General features: G+C 39.5%; 1 protein-coding gene across 3 annotated transcripts in view; it reads right to left on the minus strand.

Moving 5' to 3' along the window:
- sdk1b (sidekick cell adhesion molecule 1b) overlaps positions 1–19,754 on the minus strand; it is a 413,277-nt gene that overhangs the window by 168,331 nt on the left and 225,192 nt on the right. For all 3 annotated transcript variants that reach the window (XM_036137444.1, XM_036137445.1, XM_036137446.1), the window contains exon 5: positions 14,025–14,158. In XM_036137444.1, coding sequence (XP_035993337.1) covers positions 14,025–14,158 — 134 coding nt within the window. The remainder of the gene's footprint in view (positions 1–14,024; positions 14,159–19,754) is intronic.

The raw sequence follows: 19,754 nt of genomic DNA on the forward strand, positions 1-19,754 counted from the left end.
TGTTTAATTCAACTGAACCAAATGATGATAAACTCCTCAGCAGGTCTAACAGATGCCAAGCTCTTGCCACCTCTCTCCTTGGGGTTGCACACATCACAAAGCACTGAGTAGGGCTCTAAAAATTAAAGGTGATCCTGTAACGTTTACAGTTATTACATCTTAATTTTAGCTTTTAATACAATCTTACATTAAATCTAATTGGGTCTGCCCTTATCTTAGTAAGGCTGTCGCTGCCAATTAGAACTGAGCAGCCTTCTACCACATGGGAAAAACCCCCTATTATCAGCGTGAGTCTAACAGACAAAATCTGAGTATAGCTGTGAAATCAGCTAACCATTTTATCTTGAATTTAAGACAAAGAGTTCAAATATTTTCTGCAGTCATTTATTATGAGCAGTAGAGAGTATTTCTAGTCAGTAAATACACCTGCGCTTGTATCGGTGCGCTGTGTGGGGCTAGAAAGCATGCAATTTGGCATTTGTTTAAAGGTGTCTCTCGCTCAAAAGTCGGAGAAAAACTATTCCCCATGTCTGTCTGTATTATTCTCTCTTTCTCCCAAAATCTCAGAGGACAAATTCCCCGTCCGATCCTCGAAACAAAACAGAAAAAGCTGCAGACTGTGTACTCTGACGCAGATTGGTTGTGGCATGGATCATTACACTGCCATGTTGGGTACAGTGGTTTCTTGAAGCTTACTAAGGCATGATGCTGCAAAATGCAAAACACCCTGAGCGCATAATGAGAGCCGCAGCAATGGAAACAACCTGACAGTACGCAGAGATACAGGTGATTCTCTGATCCTGCTTTTAAGCTTTTAACCGAGGGCTGGCAGGTGGTGGGGTCTGCGACACTGTGACGCACACAAAAAAAAAAGAAAAAAAAAAGAAAAAGACACACATACAAAAACCTGCATCCCACGCAGCACATCCCAAGTCACAAAACACACACTCACTCTCTAGAGGGACTAAAATACCTCCAATTAGACGCGCCACAGAGCAACTGGGATGGGACCTGGAGCAAAGACACACACCGGCACACGGCTGCTCAGACACAAGCGCAGACGCACGCGTGCACTGAAGGAACCAGAGCAAATTCTCGTTTAAGAGTCAGTGATGTGGAAAAGAAACATCTGGCAGGGCGGGGAAACGAGCGGAGAACGAAACAAACGACTCAAAGACACATTTGTACACGGAAATAATGATACAAATGTTTTCACCGTGCACAAACTCCTGCATGAGCATAACAAAACGTTCACGAAGTATGTCAAGCGCTGATTTCTTGAGCTTTTTAGGGAATGATACCTTTTCGGTAATGCACCATGTAGTGCATCGCAAGAAAAAAAAAAAAAAAGCTATAACAATTTCACATTTTGACACATTACAACCTCAAACGTTATTGTTTTTTTTCTGTGACAGCTCCACAGAAACTCGAGCATAATAAGGCAACATAGGGTGAGGCAAGGCAAATTTATTTGTAAAGCACATTTCACCAACATGACAAGTGTTTTAAATGATAAAAACATAAGAAGAGGAATCGCATAAAAATAATAATAAGAGAATGTAAAGAAAAGTTGGACTACAGATTGAAATTGATGATTTTTCAGGTAATAGATTAAATAGAGCAAACGAAGGTGACTCTAAACAAGCGGGTTTTAAACTTGATTTAAAGGAACTCAGGGTTTCAGCATTTCTGCAGTTTTCTAGAAGTTTCTTCTAGATTAGTGGAGCATAAACTCTGAATGTATTCCTCTTATTCAAGATATATGTAAGTGGATGTTTGGATGGATGGAATAAGGGAGGCTAATGATAACTCTGGAGGAGCTGCAGAGATCCACAGCTCAGGTGGAAAAATCTCATGATAGAACAACTTTTTGGTCATGTAATCAAAAACCTCTCTCCTCTCCTGTATAATATGATTGATTTTGACTTTGTAAAGTGCCTCGAGATGACATGTTTCATGAATGGTTGGGCAAACTCCCATGCCCCTTCAAGAATCCTGAATATATAAATATGCCGCTATATAAATAAAATTGAATTGAATTGAATTGAATTGAACTTTAGGAAGAATAGACTTGCTGAAAGAGAGTCAAAAGAAGCCCCCCCTCTTTATTTTCTTCTTTCACAGCAAACATGTGAAAGAATGGGCTCTGGTCACATGAGACCAAAACCAAACTTTGTGGCTCGCATTTAAAACCCTCCATGCAGAAGAACTTCAGTTGAAACGTGACAAATGTGAGAAATTTTAATCAGTATCACTACGTTTGAGTGGTTGAGAAGTATTCTCGTGTATTTTTCGTGCCTCCTGTCCTGTTTCGTGTCTTCTTTGCTAACACGTGCGGAGGTGCGTGTTTGCTGATGTCAGCAGAGTGTTCTTAAGCTGTTGACAAATGCCACTGTTGGACTTCCCGGGTTCACACAGTGAAAAGCCCCGCTTGATGGAGGAAGAGGAAAAGAGGAAAATCTCAGACACCAGGGGAGGGTCCTACTGGAGACGTAATCAGACTCAGACAGACCTTCTTTCAATCACCAGACCAGTGTAATCAAGCTCAGACTCTCACACCCTTCTCCACACACACACACACACATACACATACACACACGCACACACACACACAGCGTGTAAATGATTAAGGTTATGAAAGTGTGTGAGGTTAATTTACCATGTATTTATGCTCTTATGCAGCCAGTCTTTGCCCAAGCTAAGTATGTTGCTGTTTCATCCACGGCTCGTCTTATTGACTTCTGATCACTCCTCGTTATTTTTTTTGCCCATTTAGTTACATTATGGTATTCAGCGGTAAAAATAACTACCTGCCACCCTGGAGCTTTATTTAGTTGAATCAGTCGTAAAAGGGAAATTTTACGACAGCAGAAAAGAATAAGAGGAAATATTTAAACACCTTTTAAATTTCCTGCTTTGTATAAATCTTGGCTCTGTGTGTTGCACTAAACTCTATTTGTATAGAAATGATAATGTCCAGCCTTATTTTTTCAGGTCAACGTTTCATGTTTAACCAAAACTCATTTTGAAGGATTCCTATTTCGTTTTAGCCAGTGTCTTCACCTATAAAACATAGGTGAAGACATGTTTTATAAATGTTTATAAACCATAAACCCACTTTTGGGGGTAAAAAATGAACAGGAGAACGGACAGAGGGACACAAAGTTAAGACGATTGTATAAGGAATATCGAGTGGACAAATACTATTATTTTTTTTTATCCCCCTGCAGATCTGGGAAATACTAAAATAAAATCATTTTAAAACTAAACTAATGGAATTCAACCCATTGAGTTAATCTGTGGGGCAAAAAGAGGGAGGGAGCTTCTTCTGAGAAAATGTTTATATTTTCTTATATGCCTACATTTCTAACAAAATTACCTACAAACAGCCGAATTTTGGCTAAAAAAAATTACAGGGTGTCTAACAAAGAGATGCGAGGCGATCAGTTTCTTTTAGGCTAGAAAAGTTGTAAAATCTTAGTTGTAATTTTCTTTCTCTAAAAACCCACAGTCGCAGCTCTCCTGGTATCACACAAACAAATCATTAAACATGATATTAGTAATCTAATTGTTCCAAACAGAGCACTTTACTGTTTACTGGTAGTTCCTAGAGTTTCTAAAGGTAGAATGGGAGGAAGACTTTTTTGCTATTGGGCTCCTCCACTGTGGAACCAGGCCCTTTATTTTGTCCTGGTCCACTTTGAAAACCAGGCTGAAAACCTTCCTTTTTGATAAAGCTTATAGTTAGAGTGGCTGTAAAACTAAGCTAAAAGATAAACTGATCGACTTTCTCCTACTACCGAAGCCAGAATTCTTGTTTGTGCACACACTCTTGATTCTTCTTCTTCTTCTTCAACCCAATTATACACAACCTGTAGTTATTTACTTTACCTTCCTTCTCTCGTCTTATTTTAGCAGAACCAGCAGCTGGCCCCGTGTTTCTCTTCAGCTGCAATACCTTCTTGGAGGGAGGCATTGATAGAGCTGTTGCTGACAATAACCTAATATTCTCTCTCTATATGTAATACACATGGGCCTGTCTTTCTGTGTTTAACCCTGTCTCTTTTCCAGACAGCGTAACTCAAGTACTTTCTACATGTACTTTCTACAGCTCACAGTTTGCACTACCAGCCAAGAGTTTGCTTATTTTAAGGTGTTTCCCTCCTAAACAAAGGCACCAAAACATCTACTGTTGCAATGAACTGTTTACTTTTCCTTTAGCATGTAAGTTTATTCCTATTATAGAGGAATCATTCCCCTCCGCTGTCGCCACAGGCTCCTTCAGGAGGAGGGATTGCCGCAAAGGCAATGACTTAATCAAACTGGCTGGGTTTCCTTATATAGACAACACTTTACCAGCTGGCATCATAAAACTGGACTTGTCTTCGTTGTTTTATAACTTCGGATTTAGTTAATTGATTGTGAAAATGTCTGGGTTAATTTGGTTATATAAATCTGTTATTAGATTGTCTTGTAAAATGTCTTGAGATTACTTTTGTTTTAAATTGGCGTTATATGAATACACTAAATTGAATTGAATTGAATTAAATGTCTCAGCACGCTGATAGTGAGGCCCATTTTCCCAATGCTGTAGTTGAACCCATTCTTGAAGTTCAGTAATTATTAGTGTGTGACAACGATTCACTGTAAAAAAAAAAAAGCAATAAAACTGACCATCTATTGAGCTGTGAGCTGAAATTACATTTTAATTGCTACAGTGATTAGATCAGCAGGTAGCATTTAGTATCCTGCCCGCGTCCTTTCACTGTTTGCGACCCCTCTTCTCAAGTTTTGCCCTGATTAAACTGCTCACCCTGTCCAGGAAAACGAACACAAAATCCATACACGTGGGATTAAAACGACCGTACGTCAGGGTGTGAGAAGTCTCGTCTCATTTTGTCCTGTCTCTTCATTTCGAAAAAAAAAAACTGACCCACACACTTGATGACGTCCTGTTACTCTGAGTGTTTCTGGGCCTGTATTTGCCAGATGTGAATGTTCGCCTGTCTCTGCGTTTTAATGTTCGAGTCCTCCCACAGTGAGGGCTCTCTGCGGGGATGCTACACTGCTCTAATGGTCTGATTTACAAATCTACAAAGACCTCCACCGCTGTGAAAGGAACAGCCACAGACACGCACGGTCTCTTTCTGGGCAACGGAGAAAATGACTGACTGCTGTAATTGACAGGTCCACGTGTGCGCGGCCGAGTGCGTGGGTGTGTGACAGAGAGGGAGAGAAGTTGAGGTTATTGCAGGTATCCATGAAGCTCAATTAATTGCAGTAGAGCTCCTCACACCGTGTCAAAACGAAAAAAAAAAAAAAAAAAAAAAAAAAACCCAAGGCCATTAGTTTCTCTAATGCAAACACACAGTGGGACACTAAATCAACAACTATGCTATATGACTCCTCTATAAGAGCCACACTTTTAAGGACAGGCTTACCCTCCCTCCATGAAAACACTCTACTTGTGGTTTGCTGTGTTGACTTTACTCTTTGCGGTGCTGCTACACATTTTTCTTGTACAGATTTCATACTTGGCCGTAGTGAAATTCCTCGATTTCTCAGTCCGTCTTGCCTTCTACTGCGGTAACGGTAAATATGTGGAACCCGGAGAAGCCAGACACTGGATGGACTGAGGCGTATGGATGATATAACCTTTAGAAAATTAGGCATTAAAGTCATAAAACACAAAATATTTTTAATTTAGTTTAATTTCTTTTTTTCTTTTTTTTTTTTACACACACCAGAGAAATACTTCAGTGAAATTCCCCTTTCATGCTCTCCAGATGGTAGGAACCCTGCCTTTATGATCAAATCTAACTTTTTTCTCCTCTGACCAAAAGTGCCAGCCTGTAACACCATATGTCGTCTGTGCTGATAAATAGCTGCAAGAGCTGTTTATTTTTGAGGCAGGCTGTACTTCCAGTGATTACGGTGTGTGACCTCTCACCAAGCTTTTTGAGCTGCTATCAATTGTGGCTGCTCCAGCTCGACCACGGATGACAGCGCCTCTTATTTTTAGCAGACTAGGACACATTTAAAGGATGGTGGTCAGGAAGACGCAGATAATGAATCTGTCAAGCAGGTTGATCACTGAGTTGAGTCTATCATATCGTCTATCAGTGCTTATAGGCTTTTAATTAGCCAAGAAAATGTCAGGTTTTGAAGTGCGAAGTCCAGGTCATTAAAAACCAGACTCTTCTGCATGAGTTTGTTTGCGTGCAAGAGCAGAAAAAAAAAACGAGTTTGCATCCCCAACAGTCCAGATCTGACCATAAATCACAACATGTTTCTGTCTCTATTAGTCTTTCTTCTCTTGGCCTCTTGTCTGCTGAGTGAAACGTCTGAATAGCAGCAGCATAGGAAGAATAGAAAATAGGCACCTCATTTATCCTGAAGAATTTCTGAAAAGATAGAAAAACATTTTTTTTTTACTATGACTGACAGCTGTGCCCTACTACATTCAGATCCTGTAAAAAAGCAGCCCAATGGAATGAAGGCAGAAACATGGACACAGTGGGAAGAGATAGGACTGTAAAGGATTAAAAACAGGAGAAGACGGAAAAGAACAGACTAGTCGTGATTTTAATGATTTAATTTGTATTTTCTTGTCTCACCGAACCAGGCGAACTGTCCAACTCTTCAATTAAGTTTAATTAAATCTCATTTGGCAAGTAGTTCTTCACTTAAATTTTTCTCAGAGTAAACTTTGGCTTGTCTCTGTCAGTTCACTGAAGTGTGGCCAACATACTTACTGTCTCAGCTAACTGTAAGAAGAGTAAATGACCAGCACTTTGCCAGATTTTTCATTAAAATATTTTTTTAATCTAATTTAAAATGTATAGAAACTCTAAGACTTACAAATGGCATTTTTTTTCATCACATATACATATAAATCATATTTTAGAGAAAAACATAAAAAATTTGAAAGTGTGAATAAATAAGTAACAATCTTGGCTTTCCTCAAGCTCCTGCGTTCTAGGAAAGCTGCAAGTTCACCAGGTTTGAATCCCACACACCGCTACTCTGGGTCCATGAGCAAGACATTAGCCCCAGAATGCTCCCTAGGCGGTGTGTAGAAAGTTGCAATGAGAGATAAAAATGTTGTCAGGAAAGATCTCGGAGTTTTTACAAAACATGTTTGAAAAAGAACATTTTAAGCAGAATAAGTTGAATGGATGTGCCACATAATGGTAGCACAGAATAAAGGAGTGAAGAATACTGCTACAAAGTTAATTTAGGCTTAAGACATGGAGCGGTTTGTGAGCATAATGTTCATTATGCAAGAAAATTGTTTTAATTGCCAATTATTAGCTGCAGGGGCATTTTTTTTCCCCTTTGTGTCTGAGCCCAATGATACCGGCAACATCACAAGACCTTCAGATGCCACCTGAGTATTTTAACTTTCGGTTTGATCGAAACATGAATATCAGCTTGAATGGACTATTTAGAGCAGATGTGTCAAACTAATTTCTATATGGGGCCACTTTGGCATCATGAAGTCATTAAAAGGGCCGCTTGCATGTGTAGAGACGATACTTTTCATTTCGTAATTTCATTCCAGTTCACACAGTAGTATAAAAAATGCACAGTAACATAAAAGTAGCACTCTTAGGCCCAGTTTATACAGTTTATCTGCAAAAAAGGTTGATATTGGGGTGAGTTACACTTACAGGAGGCACAGTTTTAGCCACTTTGTACACTATAAAAGGATATATGCCTCTTTTTTTTTGGCTCTCGAGGGCCGGATAATTTACCTTGAAGGGCCTCATAGCACTGGCCTGAGTGACGATGTACTCAGGATAACTTGTGGGAATTTAACTGTACAACATTACTGTAAAGCAGTTATACCCCCACAAGTAAAACACAAACTGATTATGTGGAGAGAAACAGAGACTTGCGAACGTTTGCAAGGCTCAATAATTATAAAATGTTCTGGTGACACTTGTCCAACCTACGTTACTTATCTAAGGTCATTGCTGATGCTTTTCCATCTGGGCACTAGAACAGAGAATTAAGGCCCCTTTAGATCAAAGGCAAAAAAAATCTATAATGAGGCAACGGAGCCTAAAAGTGTAGGAATTTCTAGAATAATTTCTTACTTATTAGCAAGAAATAAAAACTCTGATATTTTCTGATGTCAAAAAGTTGTACATCTGCAAGACAATACTTATCAAAGTCAGACATTTAGAAATAGAAATTTCTGAGGACTTTGAGGAAAATCTACCCCTCTGTGGCCATATTACCTTATTTCTTTTATCCACAGTGGCCCTTAATTGTGTCTTACATGTATGCTACAGAGCAGCAAACTGCCAAAGTCCCAACTTTTATACCGAAAGTCACTCCTGCAGATGATCCATATGTTAAGCACATTTTAATCTGTAGAACTTGGCTGCTATTTTTTCTCTTAACTCCAAGGGAAGTGACAGGGGTGTACGTAGTTTTCCTTATACAGCTTTTCTACTCGATAATCTTTATTTAACAAAAAAATGGTGACGTGGGAACTGTTGAGTGTTTTATTTTTTTTACCCTTGAACCTGTTAAAGACCAGATCATCTTTATTATGTCCTGATACATAAAAATGCAATTCAAGCAGGGCATCATTTATTTTACCACAATACTGAACGTTAAGCGTATAGATAATACCATGTATATGTTTAAAGTACTTATAAAAACTTAATAAATCCATGTTTAATTCTCTTTGTTAGTCAATGCATCCCTCTTTAATCACGTCATTCCTTTTTAACTCATCGGTTTGTTGCCCAGTTTTTTTAGTTTTTTTATTTGAGCCCTTCTTCATCTATTTTTTTAATACAGATTTTAATAAATCAAATCTGCGTTTACGCGACAAGGGATATTTACTATGGAAATGTTTATTGTAGAAAACACACACTTATAAAGTGAAAGAAACACACACGCGCACACACAGAGATGTTTATGACCAGGGACTGATCAGTGAAGCCTAACTATACCCTTAACATTGCCTAAAAATGCCCAGGGGAGCACTTCACTTTGACAGCTGTAACAAGGTACCGTGCCTATATTTATGTGACTGTGTGTGTGTGTTTCCAATGTGTACGTTTGTAGACAAGGATGCCAAAGGATACAACCCCGTAAAGAGAATCTAATTAAAACACTATGCAGCCACAAGGGACAGAGCACTCCCTCCCTTTCCTCTCGCTCTCGTTTAAACATAGTGAGCACTTCAGCTGAAGGACTGTTAGACAGTAGAGTCAATCCTCATGCCTCCAAGGAGAGAAGATATATGGAGAAGCTTACAGAATAAAAACTAATTCAGTGGACAAGAGGGCCTGATGGAGGAGATTTACACTCAGGCTGGATTTTAAGCTTCATACTCTGTGATTTCTTTCAGTGAAGCTAATTTCCTCCAAAACAAACAGAAGGCTATCTGTCAGTCACAACACTGAGCAGCTCATTGACCAGGATCTGGCGGTGTAGTTTTTTTTTTTTTTTTTTTTTTTGCTAATTGCATTTTTTTTTTTTTTATCATTGAGGCCGCGTGTCAGCTCAGCAAACGAGCAAGGGTGCAGTGAATACCAAATCTTGATGAACCTGCAGGCATAGTTCAGTCTGAGATGAATACCCACACCCACCCAAAAGTGTACTTAAATGTCAAAGTTAATCCATGTTTGATGTGTCACTGTGCTGGAAGCAGAGGTACAGAGTAAGCTGAACTGGTTTGTGACCAGGTGGGTGCCGGTGCATCAGTGACATACCACTTTAACCCAGTGGTTCCCAAAGCTGGGATGTAGCCATACTTTGGTCTTCGATTAAACAAGTGTGGTCGTGATAAAAGCAATGTAATAGCATGTAAACTGGTTTGATGCTATTTAAGTTGTCATTGTTCTTGAATTGCTAACAAATGCTGGGTTAACGAGGCCCTAACAGTCAGAGGCTGAAAAGTTTGGTAACCACCTCTCAAACCAGTTCTGATGCTGCTTTAAGCTGCCTCTGGTCTGCCTGAATTAAATAATGGTAAAAGTGGATCCAGCAGCTTTTTCCCCCTAACACTGGGGCACAGATAATATTTCAAACGTGTTCAAACTTGCTTTTGTTTCTGACAGTTTGTACAGTTTCTTCAAGAAGAGAAATAAACTTGAGGAAAAAAACAACAAAAAAAACTAATCAGACCAAAGCTTACCAGTATCTGCTTTTGCAAGCGAGCAAATATATAAGACGGCAAAAATCACAGTCAGTTTAAGATCATACATGGATCACATTCTTGCTTATTTAACAAGTTCTCCTGCATGATGAATCTGCTCTTATGAAGCAGACTCGCTGTACTACGTCAAGTTCAAGTTTTGAACCTCTAAGCTGAATCTGTTTATTCATATCATAAATGATTCAAGCATTTATTCACTTTCAACTCTGTTTATTTTATTTATGTAGCTATAAATAACAGAAGTCAGCTCAGGACGCCATATTAAAGAAGTAGACAAGAGATAAATCTCATCTCTTTTAAAAAAAAAAAAAAAAAACCATGAGATGAGATGGTTAAATTTTGAGTTATATTGTCACATATAAGGCAAAAGAGAACAGGTCAGTCAACATGTTTGTTTGCTCGACAGATTTCAAAATCCTACTGAACCTTCATCCACAACAATAAAAAACTAGTAAAAAGGGCAAATATCAGCATATTTTAGAGCCAGAAAACTAAGAAGAATTTATATATATATATATATATATATATATATATATATATATATATATATATATATATATATATATATATATATATATATATATATATATATATATATATATATATATATACACTATGGATAAAATATTAATAAGAAGCAGTCAGATTGTCTCTCCTTTTTTTGCATTAATTTGAAAACCCAACTATTCTGAGACAAAAAAAAAGTCTTTGGAGTCTTTCAAATAGGAAGGTAGGTATTACCATATACCGATGATAATGTGTTCTCTAATTCCACAGGCATGCCTGACTTTTACGTTAAACTTGTTTTCTCAACAACAACAAAAAAAAATCTTTCTAATGAGGATCTCTCAAGTGGATCCATAAAGATCCTGTTAGTTAGGAAAAAGATTGCCGTTTGTAAAAGTAAACAGCTGTAGAGGCCAAATTTCTCCTCCCTCACCAAACACTGTCTCCTGACTCAAAAGTCTTTTGGGCCCAGGATTACAAAACAATACAATCTTTGCTTGAAGGGAAAAAAAACAACTCACAGCCGAGGGATGAAGACAAAACACAGTTTGTGCTTCGGCTACTAAAGCCAGCTGAAATGGAGGCAGCAGCTGCCTATCAATGTGTGTGGTTTTACAGTTGGTTTTCTTTCTACCTGTCCTCTGTCAATACAAAATGCTTGCCGACGTCCATGGGTCAAACAGATAGAACCTTTTAGCTAATAAGACAGTAGAGTGTGTCATTATATTGAAGTGAAAATCTGGAGAGTAAAAATTTGATTGCAAGAAAACTAACAGTAGATTAACATATTTAGTTTGTGTGGTGTTAAAAATTATTTTATCAGACAGCTACATTACTGCTGTGCAACTAAACTCTCTCTAAATCTATGTTGCTATTTAAGTTTTCTACACATAAGAACCAATGTGTAGAAAAAGCCTGGTCTGGTCTTCTGTTAGCTGTGACACCATCCAGAGGAGGCAGATCATCCGCTATTACCATTTAACATAGAAAGGATTCCTGGGTCAATGTGAGCTTCTATGCTTTCTGTGTCTCTGCTCTGTCTTCTCTAACCTCCAGTGGGTCGAGGCAGATGAACGTTCACACTGAGCCTGATTCTGGTTCTGCTGGAGGTTTTTCCTCCCTGTTAAAGGGGAGTTTTCCTCTCCACTGTCGCTTCATGCATGCTCAGTATGAGGGATTGCTGCAAAGCCATCAACAATGCAGACGACTCTTCCTGTGGCTCTACGCTCTTTCAGGAGGAGTGACTGCTGCTTGGAGAGACTTGATGCAACCTGCTGGGTTTCCTTAGAGAGGAAACTTTCTGACCAAACTGAATTTGACTTTGTAAAGTGCCTTGAGATGATGTGTTGTGAATTGCCGCTATATAAATGAAATTGAATTGAAATTGAATTAAACTGTAACTCGCCCCGAAGTAAAAGCATAGCCCCGTCCCAAGATAAATTTTGAAAAATGCTCCGAAGTGGGTGGTGCAAGAGACTCTGAGGGTCGGGGCTTAGTGTGGGGATGAGCGAGGCTCTGGTCAGGATGAGGGAAATTGACATGTTGAAACATGGAGAGTGACCACGTCAACAATGGTGGATCACAATGGATTGGTCTTTGAGGTGGAGGATTTTTAACCCCCTCATCACCAGAGGTTGAGGGAGGCTTTTTGGATCAGTGTGGAGGACAGAATGGGTGATCTTAGCAGCATCAACGCTAACATAAAGCAGTAACAAACTCTAAACCTTGTCAATCAACTCCCCCAATGCTGATGATTCTCACTCCTGAGTCTCAAGGGGGGGCGTGCATGTCTGACTGAGATGCTTTTATTCTCTAACGCGAGGCTATGATGACAAAAGCATGTACCGTTTGAACCAATAGCAAAATTCAACTGCAATAGCCACCGTTCAACCCTAGGAGGGCAGCACTAAGAAGATTTTAAGACAAATATTGCAGAACTATACAAGATCACTTGAAAATGTAAAAGAAAGGTCCCAGGTATTAAATGTTCACTTATATACAGTAATCTTATAATTTATTTATTTATTTATGTTCTTTCACTTTCTTTTTTCAAGTATCACATTACACATGTCAGCTTACATAATGATATATATGATTTAGCGATGGCATCTAGGTGTTATTCGATTGTATCTGTTGCTTTATGTCTGTTGGTTGTGCTGTTCTTTTTGCATCTCTGTTTCCAGGTGACGGAGCAGACGGAGAAGGTTTTATCATTCTCTCCCTTTTATCTCTTCTTTCACCTCTACTCTTTTTTTTCTTTTCTTTCTCTTTCACTTCTTGTTCTTCCTGTACTATCCCATTGTAATGTCCATATAATTTGAAATTCTCCCTGCAGGAATCACAATAAAGCTATTTACAAGCATAAATCAAGTGGAACACTATGGCGAAAGCTGTTCGCTCCACTTGTAAAAGCAAAATCTGTCGAGCTCTATCTGGCATTGAGATATCAATTCCTACTGCCCCATTGCTAGACAGGACACTGGGAAAAAAAAAAAAAAAAGAAAATGTAAACGAAAAAAAAAATGCACACTGACATTAAAGTTACACCCTTATGCAGTTTATCTGAAAAAAGAAGTAGATTTTGGGGTGAGCTACACTTCAACCACTATGTTTACTACTGCTATGTGTTACATAAAATGAAATAGTGTGTGGAAGCAGTTGTTGGAAAAGAAAAGGATTGAAGGGTCCCCATGTGAGACAGAGTAACTGTGCTGGTCACAACTAGAGCAGAAAGTACACCATCTCCCTGAATGGTACCAAAATGTTTGTTTATCGAATACAAATTTTTTTTGTACTCAAGCAGTCACTTGCAACTTTGGTAAATTACAGGCAGACTCGGGCTGCCACAGAGCGCTTTTCCATCACTGAGGTGTGTGCCGGACAGTTAGGTCTCCAAACTGTTCTCAGGTAACATCCCTTTGTCTTCTCTGTAGACAAACTGGCATAAAAAAGGATTCTAGTTGAAGACAAAGTGCAAACAGTACTTTCACTTTGGGTGGCCATTATTGTTGCAACATCACCACTCTTCAGCAGCTTTAAGCTTTCTGCTCAAATGCCATGAACTAATTTCTTTCTATTAGACTTTTTTTTTTACATCTTACCTCAATTATGGACACAGCTAATTATTACATAACTATTGTAAACAGAAATGCAGAAATGATGGCAAATGCCCTTTCAGCTCGTACAAAAGTGATCAGTCAGGGTGGCTGTTGGGGCCGACACATCCTGCATGTTTGGATGCAGTCCAACGCTTCACATGCTGCTCACACATAAAACGCTTTGTTTGATTTCACAGCCCCTCTTCCAGAGTCAGAAAGAATGTTTTTTTCTTTACCTGAGACGCTCAGGTAGACAGCGGGGCTCGTCACGTTCTCGCCTGTCATCTCGTTCAACGCCTCTACATGGTAACGTCCTGCATCCGCCGCGGTGGTTGCCAGGACAACTAGGTGATTGTCCAAAGTGATTGCTCTGCAGGGCATAAATAAAACACACAGTCAACATGGGTTTGGGCAAAAAAAAAAAAAAAAAAAAAACATAACACAACAACACATATAAAACACATGCTTCTTCTTTCCAGCATCTCTCAGTCCTTGACAGGAGCAGTGCGCAGACTAAGACTCTGTCAAGAGAAGAGTGTTTGCCACCAAGATGATTCAGAATTCATAAGTGCGAGAAGGAAACATTGAACACAAGCATCAGAAAAGGAAAGAGGATTCAGAGGGCTTAAGTAAATCTCTCCTGCTGTCTCAGATTGATATTTGGCTCATTTTGTGTAACTTTGGCCATTTATTCTTGTTGTTTGGGTATCTTTCTTCTTTGTGCTGATCCATCCACAATTTCCCATGTACAAGCAAAGATCAATATGCCACAAGCATGCAGCACACGGCAATACAAATAAACACAACAGCTTTAAAACATACAGAATCTGAAGCTGCTTTCTCTCGAGCGCAGGGAGGAAAGAAAAAAGAAAACACTCGCATCCAAGCTGAATTTGTGTCGCTGTAGCTTTTACGTGGGAGCATAATAGGAAGAGTAACTTTGCAGGGGGAAAGATTGTGAGAGGTGGTAACGAGGCGAGTCGACAAGGGTGAACATTTATATTCGTAGCACTTAGATTTTCTTGTATTTGAACTAGTCTGTCTGACAACAAATGCCAGCAGGCAGGCAGGACTGGCGGGATGTTTTTACTGATGCTACTTGTGTTTTGAGCGTGTAACTGGATGGCATACTGCTTCAAAATTCTAACTGAAGAGCCTCGCTGAAATAAAATCGATATGACCGAAGGGAGAATAAAGCCATATTAAATTGAGATGTCTGTCTTTTATACTCATATGCTCCGCCCGTGCCCGTGGTTTCTACAGCACAGTGGATGCTGTAAAGGCACACTCAAGAGCCCTGTGACAAATGCTCTGCAGGCTGCGTACATTTAATATAATTAATCACTGGGCTATGACACTATAAATTGTATTTTTTTTTTTTTGTAGCAACACAGTATGCACATATCGTTTTTCTTGTGCATGGTGGTACAAAGTTTATTAAGCATTGCTAAGCAGTTTTACCGCGAAGCTTGATATGAGAAAAGCCAATTGGCACCAAAATTATCCAGTGGGGGGAAATAAAGATTTTTATGGCCTGCTGATTTTATACATTTTATTACAAAGACAAAAAATAATATTTCAATGGCAGTTTAATTTCAGTGGAGATACATAGAATCCCTACTGAAGATCCAGAAAAGACTTTGCTTCAAAATGAAGAATTGGCATGTTGCTGAGAAGTATTTTATCTCCTAGATATGATGAAGAACTTTTTGGAGAAACTCTTGCTGGCAGGAACAGGAGAAAGATGTTTCCCGATCACCGGGGGGGCTTACGAGGTTTGCACACATCTGAGGAGGGATTCTGGGTCCAATCTGCTTGTGCAGAAACTCTCTAAATCCTTCTGGTTTTTGGCTCTTGCCTGGAACCTTAAAGCTCAACCATCCGCCACAGATTTTGTGTAAGCTTGAGGTTTGGAGACTCTGTGGCCTCAAAGTGCTTCTTTTATAATCCTTTATGTCCATGGTGATGTGTTTTAAGTCTTTTGTCATTTTCACGACCCATCTTCAGTCTTCCAGCAGAGGAAAAATGGTTCTTGCCCATTATTTGGTAATAGGTCCTGTTCGCTTGCCCTTCAAGATGGACGCCTTTCAGCACAAAACCATCATATTTCCGCCTCCATACTCACCAATGCTTACTTTCATTGGCTGAAATAACTTACTTGAATCTGTTGGGCATTGGCACGTTAAACGGTCCAAATCTGCTGGAGGTTAATCGATTCATTACCAAAAATGGCATTTTTTTAATTAGATTTTAAATTAAAATTTAAATGGCCTTTCCTTCCTTTTACTGCTTCTATTTCTGTTTTTTTTTATGTTAAATCTGATATTAAGTACTCATTTGTTCAAGAAAGTACGCAAAGTGGAATTTTTAAGTAGCTGGGATGATAACAATCCTTAAAGTTACATAAAGATGGATAGCACCATCTTTAAAAACAGTCCAAGTCCAGATACATAAGTAGTATTTTATGAACTAATCAATAGTATTAATCTCATTTTCAGATAAATAAGTATTTCTCTATAGTCCCACAGAGGGAAGATTTGTCGTTGCGTTTAACCCGTCGCATAGGGAACAGTGTGTTGCCACTCTGAGAGGGGCAGGGGCAGCAATCTTTGGTCAAGAGTCTTTCTTGTTCAGGGAGCCAGAAAGGCAGACTTGAGTTTCAAACCAGCAACCTTCACAGCCTCACCAAAACACAAATGTCCCGCTCACTAACCACTAGTCCACCACTTCCACCTTTGACCAAGTCTACTTATTTAAAGGCACAGCGTGAAGTAATGCAAAAACACAAATATTAAATTCAAATTTACCTCAGTGAGCTATGAGGCGGCAGTTCCTACACATTATGCAAATCAGCTAACAACTTGCAGATTAAAACAAAATAGAATTGGCAGAGAAAATGCATTTCGAAATAATTACACCGACCTCTGATATTTCTAATAAAATGAAAGTCCAACAAAAACACTTTTTTATTGGCCCAAAGTTATTCAGAACAGTAAAACAATGTAAGATTATAAAGTAATCTTTTAGTCTGATCGCCATGCTTCTAATGCCTGCATGAAATATTAGACTTTTGGAGCGGTCCAAAAGTCAGGCTTGAACCTAAAGGACAATCTACAGAGGGAGCAAAACAAAATTAGGGTGATAGTAAGGAAGACCTTCCCGTCCCAAAGAGTTGGAGCTAAAGGCCAAATATAAATCATCAAAATACCAGCAAAACATGCAAACAGTTGGTAATCAATTACCAGAAGGGTTTGATTATCGTAATGACAATTCAGATTTTTCAAGTGCTGATTGAGAAGGATATAAATATTTTTGAACATGCATTCTTTTAGTAAAATGTGAAAAACAGATACATTTTGTTTGTTCAAGTTTGATACATATTTTATCTTGTTTTAACATCTTTCAAGAGATGCCTGTCTCCTTTCCTAAGAAAACCAAAATTATATATTCTTTATGTAAATATGCCAAGCTTATGAATTATTTAGGGCTTAGCTGTAAGTTAGCAAACATCAGCAACATATCAAAATTATTTTATTTTATGTAAATACAAATTATTTCATCCAATCATTAAATCAGTTTCTTTAAAGTAGAAATGACATCTTGATTACATGTTGCTGTTTATTGGAGGAAAAAGGTGTTTGGCGCTGCCTGTTTCTATGTAACAGAAGGTGTGCTGGCAAAACGATGTGGAGCACAGCTGAAATGATTATCAGCATCCACAGCTTGATTATGGCTGCGCTGATGTGTCCACGTGCAACTCGAAACATCACAGTCCTACAGTGTCTAACCTAGAGAGGAGAGAGAGGAAGAGGAGATGAGAGCTACAAATAACGTGGAGGCTATTCGATAACGCCGCCACATACACACCGACGGGCACGCTGAATTCCTCAGGTCTAATTTTATTTTGTGTGATTTCCCAGGAGAACATCCGCAAGAGCCAGAGCCTCAACCCCAACAATGACACCTCTCTGCTTGTGTGAGTGCATGTTCCTCTTTGTGTGCATCTTTCAATCACACCCACCAGCCTAAAGCAGTGGCTTTAACAAAACCTCCTCTTTTCGCAGTGAGGATGAATTCAGTGTCGCTTCTGAAGTCTATAACACAATTTATGGCTGTTTAGTTCATTAACAGCACCGACCCGCCAGTATCTTTACAACTGCTTTATGCCTAACGTGCTGATTTATAGTGAAGGCATGTCTCCACTTGCCCACAGAGTCTTAGGGAGGTTCAAGAGAATCTAAATTAGCAAGTTAACATTCAAAGTCAAAAGATCTCAGAGGCCAGGTGAACATGTTTGCAGTAGGACCAATTAATTTAAGTTTATACATCCATTTTGTGTTGAATTTCTGATGTGGCGTCCTCGGCCCCATTTGCGATTAGACATTGAGGATTCTTGGTAGGGTGCAGGGGTGGGTGCAAAAGTATTCATACTGCTTGAACCTTCTCCGATTTTATAAGGTTTCAACCACAACTTTCACGTGACCAAAAAAAAAAAAAAACGACATGTTTTTTTGCAATTGAAGAAGTTGAACTATCTTTGTGTCTTGTGACGGTAGGAGGGAACAATAGACGGACAGATGAAGAGGGGCTTCGTCTGCTGTAGGGCAGGCGCTGCTCTCCATTGTGGTAAAGAAAGACCTGAGCCAAATTAGGAAGGTCTCTATTCACTGGTCCGTCTACGTTCTGACCCAAACTATGGTCATTAGGTCATGACTGAAAGAACGAGATCCCTGATACAAGCGACCCAAATGACCTTCTTAAGGACGGTGGCTCAGCCTTAGAGTTAGGGTAAGGAGCTCTGTCATCCGGGGGAGCTCAATGTAGAGACCCTGCTTCTCCGCATCGAAAGGAGTCAGTTAAGGTGGTTTGGACTCTGACTCTGCTCTTTCTATTGTGGCATCCATCTATCCATCCATCCATTTTCTAACACGTCTATCCCTTGTGGGGTTGCAAGGGGTGCTGGTGCCTATCTCTAGGTGTCAATGGGCGAGAGGCGGGGTACACCCTGGATAGGTCGCCATTATATCCCAGGGCAACACAGAGACACACACTCACACCTAAAGAGAATTTAGAGTGACCAATTAACCTAACAGTCATGTTTTTGGACTGTGGGAGGAAGCCAGAGTACCCAGAGAGAACCCACGCATGCACAGGGAGAACATGCAAACTCCATGAGGGCCTTCTTGCTGCATGGCAACAGCACTACCTACTGCGTCTATTGAGGCAATAAAGATTTATTTTAAATATGTGAAAAGCCATAGCAATCACAGTCTCTGCGCAGGAGTTAAAGAGGATTGGGTTTATTTCTTGCATAAACTAACTAGCAACGGATGTAATAGAGGTAACAACAATATCAGTATTATTGTTACCGAGCTTAATATAATATTTGGCATGTATTAACTGGTCATCATTTAGCTAACACCTGCGTGCAACAGCATTGCTCAACTTGCACATGTGTTTGGAGTATTTTGCCTTCTGCTGGCTCTAGCTAGTTGGCAGAACCTGATTCTGACACACCGTGCAGCATTCCCTTTAGACACCAGCACGCCTCCCATCTGTGATTCACCGGAGCACGTGTGCGCTCATGGGGCGTTTAAAGACGGCTCGGAAAAACACGTTGCTGCAAACGTTGGTGTCCATTAGGCCCATGCCTGTAGCACACCTCACCACTGTCTCACTGCTACCATAAAATGTCCTGCACCCCTAACATACTTCACTGCAACTCCGAACTTGCTCATACAAAAGCTATGCAGCTGTAATTGGAAAAAATGGTGGTTCTACGGGTGCTAACTCAGGGGGATAGACATCGATACACAACACAAGTCACACTTTTCAGATTTTTATTATTAAAAAGATTGAAAATGATAAATGGTTTTCTCTCCACCACCAACCATGTGCTACTTTGTGTTGGCCTATCACGATTTCCCAATGAAATACATTAAAGTTTGTGGTTGTAAAGTGTCAAA

The sequence above is a fragment of the Fundulus heteroclitus genome, chromosome 5 (genome assembly GCF_011125445.2).
Source record: "Fundulus heteroclitus isolate FHET01 chromosome 5, MU-UCD_Fhet_4.1, whole genome shotgun sequence".
In the NCBI taxonomy this organism is placed as follows: Eukaryota; Metazoa; Chordata; class Actinopteri; order Cyprinodontiformes; family Fundulidae; genus Fundulus; species Fundulus heteroclitus.